The sequence below is a fragment of the Condylura cristata genome, unplaced genomic scaffold (genome assembly GCF_000260355.1).
Source record: "Condylura cristata isolate star-nosed mole 26May11 unplaced genomic scaffold, ConCri1.0 scaffold00005, whole genome shotgun sequence".
Taxonomy (NCBI): Eukaryota; Metazoa; Chordata; class Mammalia; order Eulipotyphla; family Talpidae; genus Condylura; species Condylura cristata.
Window position 1 is genome coordinate 35,575,674 of NW_004567106.1, and position 13,373 is coordinate 35,589,046.

Consider the following 13,373-nt stretch of genomic DNA (forward strand, 5'->3'; position numbering starts at 1 on the left):
CGAGCCGCAGCGCCCGGCGGACCGTGCGGCCGAGTATCCGGCGGGTTAAACTGAGCGCCGAGATTTGGGGAAGTGGGAGCCTCGGGGGCTGGGGGTCCCGCGGAGCGTCCGCCACGCGCTGTTTGTTTCCTTTCACTTCCTGCCGCAGCTGCTCAAGATGAAGAGCGTGGGGCTGGAGAGGTGCGGCTTGGTCTCCTGGATCTGAGCACTCACCCCTCTCCGTCGCCAGGACTTCCCGGGCCCACCTGGGTTTCAGCCATGCGTGCTTGGTGATTAAGTTGGCGGCGTTGGGATTCGTGGACCTGAGACTTCGGGAGGGAATGCTGGCTCGGTTTTGAGTGGCTTGGGGAAAGTGAGGAGCCCCCAAAATGGAGGACTTTTCTACGAGGACCTATGGCACCAGTGGCTTGGACAACAGACCTCTGTTCGGAGAGACGTCAGCAAAGGTGAGTGGACCGGGATTCCGGGCCGGGGTGTGTTTATTTATCTGTTTCCCTGCTTGTCTGCCCTCTGGCCTACAGTCCGAGCCAGCTCCTTTTGTGGTTCCTGGAGTCACTTGTTGGAAGAAAAGGGCTCGTGCTTCAGCTCTGCTTCCCTCTCAAGATATTTGCCCTGCCACTCGTCCCCCTCTTTGGCGCTGGATTGGCCCACAGCTTTGAACAGCGGTGGTGTAGAGAAGTTCAGAAAGTTCTGGATTGTTGGGGGTTTTTAGGGCAGTGCAGAGGCCTCTCTTTGGAGGGGCGGCGTATTGTGGTCAGGTTGTACAGCCATCGGTGGAACTGGAGTGCTCACCTTCAAAAGGCTTCACAAGAGCGCCAGAGGTAGGAGCCACAGATTGACCACTGTTTATTTAGGGCACTGAAGAGGTCACTGCTGAGGCAGCCAAGCAGAGGAGAGAGACCTGAAACGGAGGGCTGCCTTGATGGCTCATCATTTCAGAAAGTGAACAGAGACTCTCTGGACCCAAATAAGCTGTAGTACATTATTTTCAGATTTTTAAAAGTGTAAAATAAAAAGTTTTAAAAAGTTTGCTTTTTACAAACTTAATTATGTGAAGTCCTGAGCCAAGAGTTGAAGAGCAAGCCTTTCCTGTCATCAACGTTATCTTGAAGTAGTTTGCACAAGATTTAACCCGTTGGGTTTTGTTTTTTCCCCACCTAGAAGTAGCATTGGTGATCTTTGACACCTGAAAGTACTTTGACTTCTCACAAAATCAGGTGTAAATGGATTCCTGAGCTGCTTGAGTTTCTCAACTTAGGGCACTTCTACACCTGATAACTTTGGGTGTAGCCTTGAATTTGTAGCCCTGCAGGCCTGTGACAAAAAAAGACATTTTTTTTTTAACTTAAAACACTTGCGTTTCATTTTCTCAACGTGTCTTAATAAGAACATGCTGATAAAGAAAATGTTTTTAAGCTTGAACTCTAGGAAGAGGGACCATTTTATCGAATGGCTTGGCATAATCCTTAGCCACAATTCCATTTGGTTTGAGAAACATGGATCTGGCTAGCATTATGTGCTAGGCCTAAGGCTGGGGAGTCTGAGGAACTCAGTCAAGTACCACAGGAACCCAAAACAGGTTGTCATTGAATCTGCTAGCACAGGGGCTTCAAGGGCACCTTAGGATACAGCAAAGAAACTAGTAACTTTCCAGTGAGAAGCTTGGGAAAGACCTTAGAGGATAGCTTTTCCATTCAGTCTGTGGTAGCTTTAGACTTTCCAATGTGAAAGTAGAACCTCTAAATTGGGGTTCTACTGGAAGAGGATTTGGGGAGTAGAGGCAGTTTTGCTGCCTGAAGAGATCAGACTCAGGGCATCTGGCTCTACTAGTGCCCCAGAGCTGAGAGGTTCACTTTTGCTCTCACATGCGTTAGGACACAAATTGGGGTTCCCAGGTGGTTTGGTTCAGACTTCTGATCCTCTTTATTGCTGAATGCAGAGTAGATGACTTGGTAATGGACTTGTTGATTTTTATAGTTAGAGATATTGATGTTTTCTGATTAGCTTGGGCTGAAATCTTCAATGACTTAAGTTTATTGCCTGTGATCTATTTGAAATCTGTATATTTTCCAAATGTATCTCTGTTTATTGCATACTTATTTAGTCCAAGAGTGTATAGTGTTATTTAGGCAATTTTAGGCATTCTAAGGATAGATTCAGCTACCCAAAGAAAAAGTTAAGAGTACACATAATTCCAGATTTCTGAAAATTGCCTCCTTTCATTCTCTGTGAGGCTGACAGGATGATTGCACATAGAAGAATTGTCTAGAATAAAGAAGAGAGATATCTCTGGTTTAAGGATGGAGAAAGTATCCTATTTATCATAAATTGAGACCCCAGGAGAGGTCTCGTCTTTATTGACAGCAAACTCTTTTGAGACCCAAGGTGGTGGGCAAGGCTCAGGAGTGCAACTCAGTAATGAAGGCTTCGGACACGTAACAGGGGAACCTTCCCCACAGAGGAGTCCTGGTTGAACCTTTCCTGGCTCTGGTATGTGATGTTCCCAGTTGGCTCTCTTTCAAATGCCTGGAAACTGGACACAACAGCCAGTATTAGTGAAACACCCACTTTGGAGGAAAACATCCAGAAAAAGAAAACCTATTCCTGTCATACTCCCACAGTTCTTTGGAACTTTTAGTTATAGTATTTGCCTTAAGACAACTAACCATATATAGCTTCTCAATTTTAAATTAATAGAGAGAACCAGCGCCTTTAAGGACAGTCTTTAACAGTAGGGCAGAAATAACTTCTGCCCATAGAGTAGGTTCTGGAGGGAAGTTTGTGTTTCCTCAAAGCCAAGCACCAGGCAAAACTGTTTTCATCTTTTCCTTATTTGATTATCAGATTCTTTTGTAAGATGGACCTTGTTCCTATTTTACCACTTGGGCAGGTGAACCTTAAAGCAGATTCCTTGTTCAGTCCCACAACTGCTTTTGTAATGTTTCACGGTGCACATCCATATACCTGCTGCCCTTTCACAAGAAATGGGTGAAGTAGTTTGCCCAAAGTCAGGGAGTTTTGAAAGATCTGGAATCCATTTTAGAACATTTGTGTAACCCAGTGGGCTTTGAGCAGCACCCTTGAGGACATTCCTGGAAGAACCTTCTGTTCTTAGCTGTACTGGATGCATATGGTGATTTTGGTTACCCAGCCCACATTTTATTCAGTCCTTAGCACGCTCTTTTGGAATAATTTTACGAATGGAGCCTTGGAGCAAAAGGTGAAAGGAAACTGCTTTTTTTATCACTACGTAAATATCTAAGAAAAGGAAGAATGATCATCTTTTGTAGAATCATTTCTCATTTCTTGATACCTTTGGAATTACCTATTGCTGGTAAACCTTCTTTAGAGCTGTAGTCAGAAAGTCTGGTTGCTTCCTCCTTCTCCCCCCATTTTTTTTCTGTTTTGCTTTTTTCTACAATTTTATCCATTCCTAAATTCTGTGATGCAAAAACAAATGTGCATAGATGAGTGATAATGTACATCTGAGGTTTTTTTTTTAATTATTTATTTGTAAAGATTTACTTATGCATACAGAACTGGGGTGCAGGCCAGAGGGGCTGTGAGAGGATTCACCAGAGACAGAATGGGGAACAGAACAGGCAGATGGATGATGCTGCTGAGGGGAGCAGTGGGCAGGTCAGGAGAGGTCTGCTGCGCCATGTGGGTCAGCTCCCTGGTAGGGGATTGAACTGTGCTGAAGCTGCTGCTAGCGTCTAGCTTCATAGTGCTCTGCTTTAACCCCTTGTGCCACGAGGGAGGGCCCCATTTGAAGTTTTTAAACCTGTGCTGTAATTTAGCACCTTCTAAAGGAGTGCAGGCTAGTATAAGTATTATGTGAGTCACAAAGGTTTTAAATGTCTTGGTAGCCAAGTTAAAATGTAAACAGATGAAATCAATTTTAATAGCTCCATATATCCAAAGTAGTGTCATTTCAGTATACAATCAAAACACTACAATTTCTCTGTACAATCAACATGAAGGGTACTGGTAGTTCTACATTTATTTATTTATTTTTTTTTGCTTAAAACCCAACCCAGTTTGCACAGGCATGTTTTCAGGTGCTCAGGAACCACCTAGCTAGAACTACCTTGTTGAATGGCAGACTTCTTAAGCCAGTTATTAGTCTGGTGGTGCCATACTCATGTTTGGGAAATGGTTTTTTTTTTACTCCGAGACTTCTCATGTGCTACTTTTCACCGGGACTATAGTTCGTGGGAAAGTAGTACTTTTAGAACTATTTGGGGTTCTGCCTTTAATTAAGCACACTGCCCTACCCAATTCTTAGCTCCTCCGCACAGGACCATTCCTGAGCCCAGCTTCCACAGAACCCTTTAGGAATGTTGTCTAGGAATCTCCTTCCCATCTATCCCCTCTTACCCAACTCACTTTGAAAGTTTGCTCCAGGACAGCACTGTTGGGGTCTCTTCTGTCGTGCACTAGAAAGGCATTAGGTTGTCTTGGGGCTTAAGAGTCCATCTAGATAGCTTGATTTGCAAGCTGACAAACCATCTGAAGTCAGTTCCAATCCAGAATTGTTTGGAAGCCTTAGAGAGGAGAGTGGGGATGGCTATGTCTTTAAGAGAAAGCACACTCATGGCTAGAGGTTGTGTAGACCTGAGGAGTGCTACTGCTGTTTCCTCTTGACAGCTTGTGGGTGATCCTCTGAGCTCAACACCTGTGTCCTGTCTCAGGAATCAGTTCCGCTTTCCCCTTGCCTTGCTTCCATCCTGGCTCTTCACTTTTATTAAAAGTGTCATTTCTTATACCAGACACTTACTTTCAATGTTTTTTCTTACCCACCCCCAGACCAGGGGGTTGGACTCAGCTGTTGGTCTTTTCAAAAAGCTCCTGAGAGGATGCTGGTACATAAGGAAGGGTGGGATCCCCTAGTCTTAACTCAAGTTATGTAAGCCTGGTCCAGCCTCACATCTCTCCATGGACCCCTTTCTTTTAGCTGTCTCCCTGCTCCTGCAAAGCTCAGTCTTAACTCCCTGCTTGAGAATTTCCCTTACAACTCAGCCTACTCATGTGCTTCCTTCCTAAGAGCCTGGGGGTCAGAAAAGCCCTAGGACTTAATTCTTTATGCTGTGAGAAATATGTTTAGATATGGCTCTCCAACTCAGTACAAGTTCCTTGAGTGCAGGTGCAAATAGCTCTATTTCTCTGGCTTAGTACTAGACACAATACCTACCCAATTCTTGATTTTATTTATATTAATTTTTAAGGTAAGATTTAGCATCACTAAAAATAACCTGTATTCTTGGGACATTTGAACCTACACTATGTGGGGACTGTCTTCAGAAATCTAGAATGCGGGACACCCAGAGTTTCCTCAGGCTCTCAGGCAGTTGAAGGCCTTCCTCTCGCCTCTCATGAGCCACAGCACACAGCACACAGGCCATAGAATGGGGGTAATGCGAAATTGTATACAAAGTTAAGCTGAGGCCTAACCTCATAGAAGCTGGGGGCTTGCTGGGTTTACCTCTGTGTGCACACGGTTTTTGCAGTAATAGGCCAGGTCTACTGAATGGAGTCCACAGGTAATATTAAAATAGAATGACGTTTCTGAGGGACATGTGGGTTGACATGTTCTTATGGGAGTAATAGAATGCACTTGAAATTAGAGCAGCTCTGGAAATCAGGGCTTAGGACTCATACAGCCCTCACTCATCTATGAGGACCTCATCTCTCACTGATATGATACCTCATTAAGTGTGGCAGCAATTACACTACCACCATAATAGCAGCCACTTACTGATCCTCCGCTAAATGTCACTCTGTTCTGGGGGCTTTACATTTCCATCATTGCACAGATAAGGCACCTCAGGGTTATATATTAAGTGATTTGGCCTTGACCACATGCAGGCATAGGGCAAGAGAATTAATCAAAGGTCTCTGAGACTTTCTCAGTCTTGAACTACACCACATGCAGGCATAGGGCAAGAGAATTAATCAAAGGTCTCTGAGACTTTCTCAGTCTTGAACTACACCGTGGTTCCGAAAGGCAGCACACATATACCAGCAGGTACTAAGTCTAGGCTCATTTTGACCCTTAACCATGTGAAGCAGGTTTGTCTTACCATGAACTGGTTTTCATAAGTGGTGCTTCAATGATGTTCTCCCGTGGAGAATCTGGTAGAAGTGGTATACAGAAATACTCACAACTTAAAAAATGCTTCAAAATGTGAATCTGAAAAATAAGGGAACCATTTAAAAATATCTACACATCAATTTCTCTAAACGGATGTGAAGGGGAAGTTGGTGTTAGTATCTGCACTGAGCAGTGATGGTCACGGTGTATCAGAGAGTGAGTTGTAAAGTGTGGTGTGTCTGTGTTCTTATAAATCCTTTCTCATGCTCTTTGAGAAGTTTGTTTGTTTGTTTTTGAGAGGTCTCTGAATAATAGTGCCAACGATCAATCAGTGTTCCGTCTCCCCGAGTCAGCTCTAGTGCCGGCAAGGTGCCCTCACACCAAGGTGCCAGGGTGAATGCTCGTCCCCATGATGGACACTGATCCTGGGACTGCTTCTGTCAGCAGTGGAGCAGAAGCTGAGGGGGACTAAGAAAACCCACTTTTAAAGTCTTGTTTCTTGTGTAACCTTTCCCCACTTCTTACACCTCTTGGTTTATTCCTACAGCATTGCCGTATAGGTTTCTGACTGGGCCATTTCCAGAGCACTCCTGAATAGGTTCCCCCTGTGGTTTGGGAGAAGAAAAGGAAAATTCATTTCTGAGAAATGTCCTTTTGTTTGTGGTATTAGAACCCTTAAGTTTGAGCAATGCAAAACTTGGGTTGCAGAATTGTAGGATGTGGTTCAAGGATCTGAATCACTTGTCCAGGTTAACAATTGTAGGAAGTGTAGCCTTTAGACATTTTCAATACTTGGCTGAATGGATGGCCTTTCTTACCTCTCCTTCATGAAAGAACCACTGCCTGAGAGGGAGGGAGGAAAGAGAAGGATACGTGCAAGTGAAAAATGGGATTGAACCCTTTAATAGAACGATGACCAAAGTGCAAGGGAGCATGGGAGAATGATGCAATAGGGATTATCTGGAAAGAGGGTTTTTAAGCCTTAAACCTACATACAGTAGATTTTTGAAGGAGATAACTGGGAATCCCAAGTTCCTGCTTGTGTCATGGGTTGGTGCAGGAAAAGTACAGGTATTGGTGAGGGAACTGTTTCATTATGACTGGACTCTAGAACTTGGAAGGACTGATCTACAGAAAGGTTGGGCTGGATAAAGACCTCCAATTGCTGTGTTAAGGAATATAATTTTCTGTAGAGCCTGGGTTATTAGTGTGTGTGTATTCTTTTTTTTTTAAAGATTTATTTGTGCATACAGAACTGGGGTACAGGCCAGAGGTTCAGGGGCGGCGAGAGGCTTCACCAGAGACAGAGTGGGGAGCAGAATAGGCAGATGAAGTACACTGCTGAGGGGAGCAGCGGGCGGGTCAGGAGAGGTCTGCCACGCCATGTGGTCACCTCCGGGGCAGGCAGGAATCGAACTCATGCGGAAACGGCTTTAGATTCTCAGCGCTGTGCTTTAACCCGCTGCGCCACCAGCGAGGGCCCGTGTGTGTGTATTCTTTAAGGTTTTATATTCTCTATAATTTAGGCATATATTCTGTAACTTAGGTTATAATTGCATGTATGTATTCTTTTATTCAATTGCTAATCAAGTGCATAATTCATCACAGGAAATTTGCTGGAGTATATATCTTATTGCTGGAGTATATATATATGTATGTATGTGTGTGTGTGTGTGTGTATATATATATATATATATATGTCTTTTCTCATGGAGCATACATATACTGCAGGGAAGTTAGGGGGGGATTAAGTAAATCCTGTTCTTCCCCTTTCCTATTAGGCATCAGCCATCCTGGTATTCTCTTTATTCTTCTAGTTCCCAGTTTACTCCTGCCATAGGCCTTTTGTATTCTCTGCATTGGCTGGTTTTCAGTACCCTTCAGCCACATCCTTGTACAGCATTCCTTTTTCTTATAAAGGCCCTGCTCAAATGGCCCACCTTTTGAGGGGATTCCTGGAACTCGTATTTAAAAATAGCCACCCATCTCCACCCTGGTCATTCTTCCTGTCCTGTTAGATTTTCTTCATAACAAGAATCATATAAGAGGGGGAATCAAATGCTTAATATAAAAGTGGGAAGCAAGATGCATGGAAGACTCTTCTGATACTGAAAGGAATTGAGATTTGGGGTCCAGACATGGGTTTCAGGAGAGAGGTAGGATGAGGACAGATATAATTAATCAAATCAGGGAATGGATGCAGAACTGGCAGAGAAGTAGGTCACATTTCAGTACATTCAGCCTGAAGGAACAGAAACAGGGAGGATGAATTTTCCTTTGTTTCTTGGCTTTTTTTTCTTTCTTTTTTTAAAATAAGGCTGCTATTTGCTTTAAGTAGGATTGGGAACCTGAGGAGTGTCAAATCACTTTCCAGAGAGACAGAGGCCACAGAGTGCTGCTGGTCTTAGGAGCAGCTGCCTCTTCATTCTTGCCACTTCTGTGTTTTAAAGAAATGTAAAGGCTCACCCCCTTTTTTTTTAATTATTACAAAAGTTTATTTTTACATCATTTTGCACATTTTTTTTTTCCATCTCGATTGTAATCCCCGCGGGTTTCCCATCACCAAATCACCAGTAAGGCTCACCCTTTTAAAAAAGCCCCATTTAATGACTAAGAGACAGAAACCTTTGTGAGATTTTGTACACGTCTGGAGTCTGTTTTTGTACTTGCTTATTTGTGTCTTCCCCTCCTCTATTTTTTAATATGATATCTTAAATAAAACTAATTCACACTTTATGATTATTCAAATTGAAACATATATCTGTAGTATCTGTAGTGAATCCAGTTAGCTTGTTCTTTAAAAAAAAAAATACATATTTTTTTGCATACAGAACTGTGGTATAAGCCAGAGGTGCAGGGGCAGTGAGAGGATTCACAGCCAGAGTAGGGAGCAGAAACAGGTAGAGGAAGTATACTGCTGTGGGGGCAGCGGGTGAGGCTGCTGCTTTGGGTCACCTCCGGGCTGGGGATCGAACTCTCACCGAAGCAGCTGCTGCTAGATTGCAGTGCTGCACTTTTAACCTACTATGCCACCAGGGAGGACCGGTTGACTTGTTCTTTCAATTAAGTTGAGCATGTAATATATGTGGGGCACTATGGTAGGCCAAGATCCACCACCTGCTGCTTGGCCACTTCTTTAATGTGTTCAGGTTACCAGGTTGCCCCTGTGCTGAATAAAGGCAGACCCCAGAACTAATGGTCAGACTTAGAAATCCCTCTCAAAACTGTACTGTGTATGTCACATGTTGGTTCTTTAAAAAAAAATGTTGGTATGTATATGGTGTATGAACACACAACACAAAGCATGTGGGTTAAAACTTTTTCACATAGTTACTGAATATTTCTTTGGAAGGATTCCCTAGTTCCCAGTACTGTTCTCTCTGCTGGTGAGGATCAAGTATGATTCCGACCCTGTTACCCTTCCTTGGGAGTAAAAGTAATCCAACAGTACAGGGTTGAACACTCTGGGAAAGAATTTGCTACCCAGAAGTAGGGTAATAAAATGAGGAAGGAGACAAAGCTATTTTCTTTGAGATAACAGAGACTAGCTGTAGAAGTGGAAATAACATCGATTCAGCTCATTCCATAAACATCAAAGTTTAAATGCTTTATTTTTCCTCCTTGGTAGTTGATTTGGAGCATATTATTGTTCTATCTTTAGAGATTGGGATGTGAGAGAGCTGCTAAAGCCTGAAAAATCTGTGGGCCGGGAAGAGTCTTCACTCTGAACTTAATCAGTATTCAGAATGGTACAGTCGATTCTAAACTTTTGAGTTTAGATCGCAATTTTGAGTTAACTAAATTAACTTGAGTTAATTTAGATGTGCATACAGGTCACCTGAGAATCAGATTTTGTAGGTCTGCCTCCAAGGCTTTTGCACTTTTTGCAGGCTCAGCTGAGCCTCTGCTGACTAGGGCCACAAACCCGTATTTTTGTGTTGCCAGAATTGAGAATAAGGAGCCTAAGAATGGGGAGACTTCCAAGGTTAACTTAGCTTGTTTCTTTAGCCTAGATTCATGGTTTTTTTGATAGATGGCCTGAAAGCCAAGACCTTCTCTTGAATGAAAACCTGTCATATTCTAAAGAGTTCATCTCTTCTTGGGAGCTCCAGAGAGGACTATCTCATAATAGAATAACTGGTAGTCACAAATATATTTTGGAATTGTGTTCAGGGGAACTCTCTAGAAGGCAGACTGGGCCAGAGAAGTATATAACTTTAGCAGTTTTTCCCACTAGAATGATTACAATCATGCTTGCAAGGCTAAGTTCAACAATAGAGAAAATCCCAAGAAACCTTCACTTCTGAAATACACTTTAATGTAGTGTTTTGCAAATAGTTTTTGAAATCTACCATTTATATTATTTTTGTGTCTAGTCCAGCAGTAGCATTTTAGGTTGCTCTTCCAAGGAGAACAAGTTGCAGAAGTTTCTTTCTTCTTTTATTGGTATTGAGACCATGGGCAAGTTCTGTTTCCTTGAGCCTGTTTTTGCATTATGTGTGGTGGTTTGTAATTCCAGGAGTTTTTAGGAGATTCATTAAAGCTCTTGGCAAAGTTACTATCATTTCACTATTATTATCCCCCACCCCCACACCTCCAGCCCCCACCTTTGACTTTGGATGGCACACTTGCTTTGCTGTTAGGTTTTTTTTTGCTACTTCTCACTTGAACATTTTCACTGGCTTCTTCCTTTTAGGAGACGTACAGTAACCTTTTTAAACTTTTGCAATTTCCTGGAGCTTATGGATGGGAGCACATTGTCTTGATTTCTCAGAATAGACCAGAATTTTTCCTAAATAGAAATAATGGGGCTCCCATAGCTTGTCTTATATACATATTTTAAATAGACACATTTATCATGTGTGAATAAGTGACTTGCCCTGGGTCTCTTTCTTAATAGTTGATCTTAATTTCAGACTACTGTACGCTGTGTAAGCTTCCTTACTAAGTAGTAGTAAGATCCAAGTCCTCCAAATTTAGTAAGGGTGTGGCTGAAGTTGTTTCCTTTGTCCTGTATAACTGTTGAATTGTAGTTTGTGGGAGATCAGGCACATCTGACATTATGCTTGAACTTCTTTCACTTTTTGTCCCAGCTTTGTCTGCTTCTAAAATTTCTTTGTGACTTTTGTCTTTAAAAGCAGGTAACTTGGAAATGAGTGTTCAGTGCCACCCTGTGTTTGTTCTAGTATCCTTCCCATTTTGGGGCCTTAGTTGCTTGGCTGCTTACATTCCATACTCTGCTGTCCTTGCTGAGATTTACTGAGAAAAAAAACCTTTATAACCAGATTCATGTTAAGACTCATCTTTGACTCACAGAAATAAGAATACTTGGTGTGAACACGGCTTTAGTGTTTCTGATTAGGTCTTCAACTCCTGTGGCCTTATTCTGTAAGCACCTATAAACCCAGATCTTAACCTTAGAATATTAGGACTAGATTGGAATTTTTCAGACATTCTGTAAAATTGGTGGGGTGGGGGTGGGAATGACAAGCAGTTCACTGGGTAGGATCCTAGGGCCCCATTGAATCAGTTAACTATTTTTATACTTTGGAGATTTTTATTATGTCAGAAATCCACTTGACTAGATGGTCTAAGATTGTTCCCACCCTTGGCATTTTGTGATCCCTTCTTGGCAGTACCATCTGCTTCTAGATTACATTGTCACAAATTGTCTAAACTCATGATGACACTTGACATCATCTACATTCCAATTCCTGAGACTTTTCACCAAGCCTCTTGGCTGGCCATCGTAGGAATGGGGGTTCCTTTGCTTCTGCTCACAGGCTTCTGATCAGCACACTTATGGTTGTGAGTTTCCTCTCTCCATGTATCCCTCCCTAATCACGAGTAAAAAATGTTCTGTCTCTTCAAGAACCTCCAGTTAGTTGTCCCTGTCTCCGGTAGCATTGTTTGCTTTGTCTGGTGGTTGGTGTCAAGATCAAAGAAAGGCAGGATCTTTTTTCTTCATTCTAAATAACCCCAAAGCCTAGGACTACACTCTGGAAGTGTCACGTTTTCACCATGTGGCTCACAAGTGATTTTCCTTTCTTTCAGGATCGAATCATCAATTTAGTTGTTGGTGGTTTAACATCCTTATTGATTCTAGTAAGTATATTTTGTATCTTACTCAGGCTTTTATCCAAAGCTTTGAAAACTTTATTGTGGTTGTTATTTCTCCCCAACACCCCCCAAAAAATCAATAAAACACCACCATCTGTACGGGCTAGTATATCAGCATGTGATGTATTGGTTCATTATATTAACACTTTAGATGCCATATTAACATTGAAACAAAATTGTAGTTGCTAAACTGACTTCCACACTCCTTCACCACCCATAATTTAATATATGAAATAAGCACTAGGTTTGTCAGGTTTGTTTCCTGATACATTTGTAAACATGTCAGTGGTTACCAGCAACTCTCTTTTGTTATAGTCCACCTAATGTCTGCAAGTACCTTAAGTTAATTTTGTCCCTTAAGTTAACTTTGTTCCTAAGCCAGATTCATTATCCTCTGGTTTAAAAGCTTACTTGGTCAGCAAATAGTAGCTTTTCATCTTGAATTATATAGCTTAATGCTGTTACAGTGAAATAAAAACCAAGCTATATGTTCCAAGAATGACAATTCTGTGGTGGACCTGATTAAAAGAATTTTAGCAAAATTTGTTTCAGTGAGTTAACGAAAAGAATGGGTATTCTATGGTAGAAAGAGAACTACAGGATATCAAAGCCCAGTTTCTCAGTATTTCCCATTATGTTAAGCAAAACAAGTTTGGTTTTTCTAGTTGGAGTATTCAAAATAAGAAAATAGTTAAACTTTTCCTAACATAATGAACAATCCTGGTAATGAGGCTTAAATGATTTTTAATCTGTTGGCAAGAGGTTATTTTGAGGTTAATTTCACTCTACTATGATTTTTTGACCTTTTTTCTTAAAGTATGAAAGGATGGAAAAGTATAACCTACAACTGAACATTCTTACAACTTTTGTTATGTTAACATTCCAGAAGGCAAATCTTGTTTTAGATCTATCATTTTATAATTAATGAAGCATTTTGTAATATATTGCCTAGACTATAAGCTAATTGCCTTAGAATTGCTCATGAAGTCCTGACATCATTTCTCTTTATACAGGTAACGCTGATCAGTGCTTTCGTTTTCCCTCAACTACCTCCAAAACCACTCAATATATTTTTTGCTGTCTGCATCTCTTTGATTAGTATTACTGCCTGCATACTTGTGAGTACTACTTAGAATTTAAGTGGAGTATCTTGAGGGCT

At 41.8% G+C, this 13,373-nt stretch overlaps 1 protein-coding gene across 5 annotated transcripts in view; it reads left to right on the forward strand.

The window, feature by feature from the left end:
* Positions 1–13,373, forward strand: part of TMEM243 (transmembrane protein 243, mitochondrial) — a 56,861-nt gene that overhangs the window by 41,795 nt on the left and 1,693 nt on the right. For 2 of the 5 annotated variants that reach the window (XM_012720976.1, XM_012720977.1), the window contains 3 exons: positions 149–446; positions 12,149–12,199; positions 13,228–13,332. In XM_012720976.1, the coding sequence (XP_012576430.1) occupies positions 369–446; positions 12,149–12,199; positions 13,228–13,332 (234 nt within the window). In that variant the 5' untranslated portion in view covers positions 149–368. Of the gene's footprint in view, positions 1–147; positions 447–12,148; positions 12,200–13,227; positions 13,333–13,373 lie in introns of those variants that run through there. The other 3 variants (XM_012720978.1, XM_012720979.1, XM_004676877.2) reach the window with 2 other exon arrangements.